Source organism: Antrostomus carolinensis, unplaced genomic scaffold (assembly GCF_000700745.2).
Source record: "Antrostomus carolinensis isolate BGI_N321 unplaced genomic scaffold, ASM70074v2 scaffold46281, whole genome shotgun sequence".
Lineage (NCBI taxonomy): Eukaryota > Metazoa > Chordata > Aves > Caprimulgiformes > Caprimulgidae > Antrostomus > Antrostomus carolinensis.
In genome coordinates, this window is record NW_010297084.1 from 948 (window position 1) to 2,268 (window position 1,321).

General features: G+C 64.6%; 1 protein-coding gene across 1 annotated transcript; it reads right to left on the reverse strand.

Annotated features, from left to right (window-relative positions):
- Positions 1 to 903: 903 nt before the first annotated feature.
- CYB561D2 (cytochrome b561 family member D2) lies at positions 904 to 1,314 on the reverse strand (the record flags this gene model as incomplete). Its single annotated transcript, XM_010178473.1, has 1 exon — positions 904 to 1,314. A coding segment is annotated over one exon (411 nt), but the record flags the coding sequence as incomplete, so codon positions are not given.
- Between the last annotated feature and the right edge of the window lie 7 nt (positions 1,315 to 1,321).

Genomic DNA, 1,321 nt, shown 5'->3' on the forward strand with positions numbered 1-1,321 from the left:
CCACAGGGCTGGAGGGGGCTGTTGTGCCAGCGAGGCCAGGAGGCTGCTCTCTGCCTTCCCGAGGGCTCGTCCCCCAGGCCTGCGCCCAGCCCTGCTCCCTCCATGCTCGTGCTGTTCCCTGCGCCCCTTGGAGGGACCGAAAGCCTCTGCCAGCTGCCTGTTTGCAGCCCAGCTCCGAAACGTGCTCTGTAAAATGACCCTCAGCTGCCACCAGGCTGAAGCTTCGTTGTCCCAGCCCGCGGGAGGGATTTGTGCGTGGCGAGGGGTGCCCGGCTCCACAGCCATCGGGCTGGGCTGCCTGTGCCCCCCAGGTCCCTGCTTGGGGCTGTGCCATGGGGACGGATGTGCCATGGTCCCAGCTGCACCTGCTTTGGGTGCTGCCACCCTGTTTCAGTCCTCTCACGGCTGAAGCTACAACCGTGCCCTGGGCTGTTACTGGCCAAGCTGCCTTCGTGGTAGCAGAGGCAGCGTGGTGCCCGCTGCAGCCTCCCAGGAGAGCAGGGACTCCCTGCCCTCCTCACCAGGAATGTGATGGCTCCTGTCCTGTCTGCCCCAAAGCAGCCCTGGGTGTATGGGGAAGAGAAAAGGAGCAGGAATCCTGAGTGAACCCTCCGTTTTCCAGCACGGAGCACCAAGCTGCCAGGGGGACCTGCAGCGTTACCTGTGCTGGGAAACGTCCCCACCGAGGCAGGCACGAGATGGCAGCTCCTGCCCGCTCGGTGTCACACACGTTGTAGCTGCTCCCCAGAGACAAGACACTACGGACAGTTCAGGACTAATGACAGACAAGAAACTGAGTTCTGAATAGACCACAGGTGAGCAGGGGACCCCCGCGGGGGGCTGCGAGGGGGAGCCCTGGCCTCGCCAGCCTGTGCAGGGGAGGTTCGGATCCGTGCCAGGCCCTCAGTGCTGGCTCCGCTTGCGGTACAGGTAAGCGTTGCTCACCTGGTTCATGATAACCAGGCTGGTGAGGAGGGGACACAGCATGGCGAGGTACCAGGAGACGCTGGTCACCGAGGTGGTGAACCACAGGGAGCACATGCCCAGCATGAGGCTGGTGCAGCCCAGCAGGTAGCCCACTAGCCCCGAGGTGGCATGGTACAGCTTGAGCTTGGCCAGCGTCCAGTTCTTCATCAGCTTGGGGTAGAGCAGGAGCAGCCCCCCCGCGCACTGCCCGCCGGCGTACAGCACGGTCAGCAGCCCCGTCAGGCCGTGCCAGGTGACGAAGTGCGCTTTGCCGTTCAGGTGCTTGTTGTAGGTGATGAGGCCCAGCCCCAGGAGGGCGCAGAGGAGGGCGAGCAGCTGCAGGGCCCAGTGCACC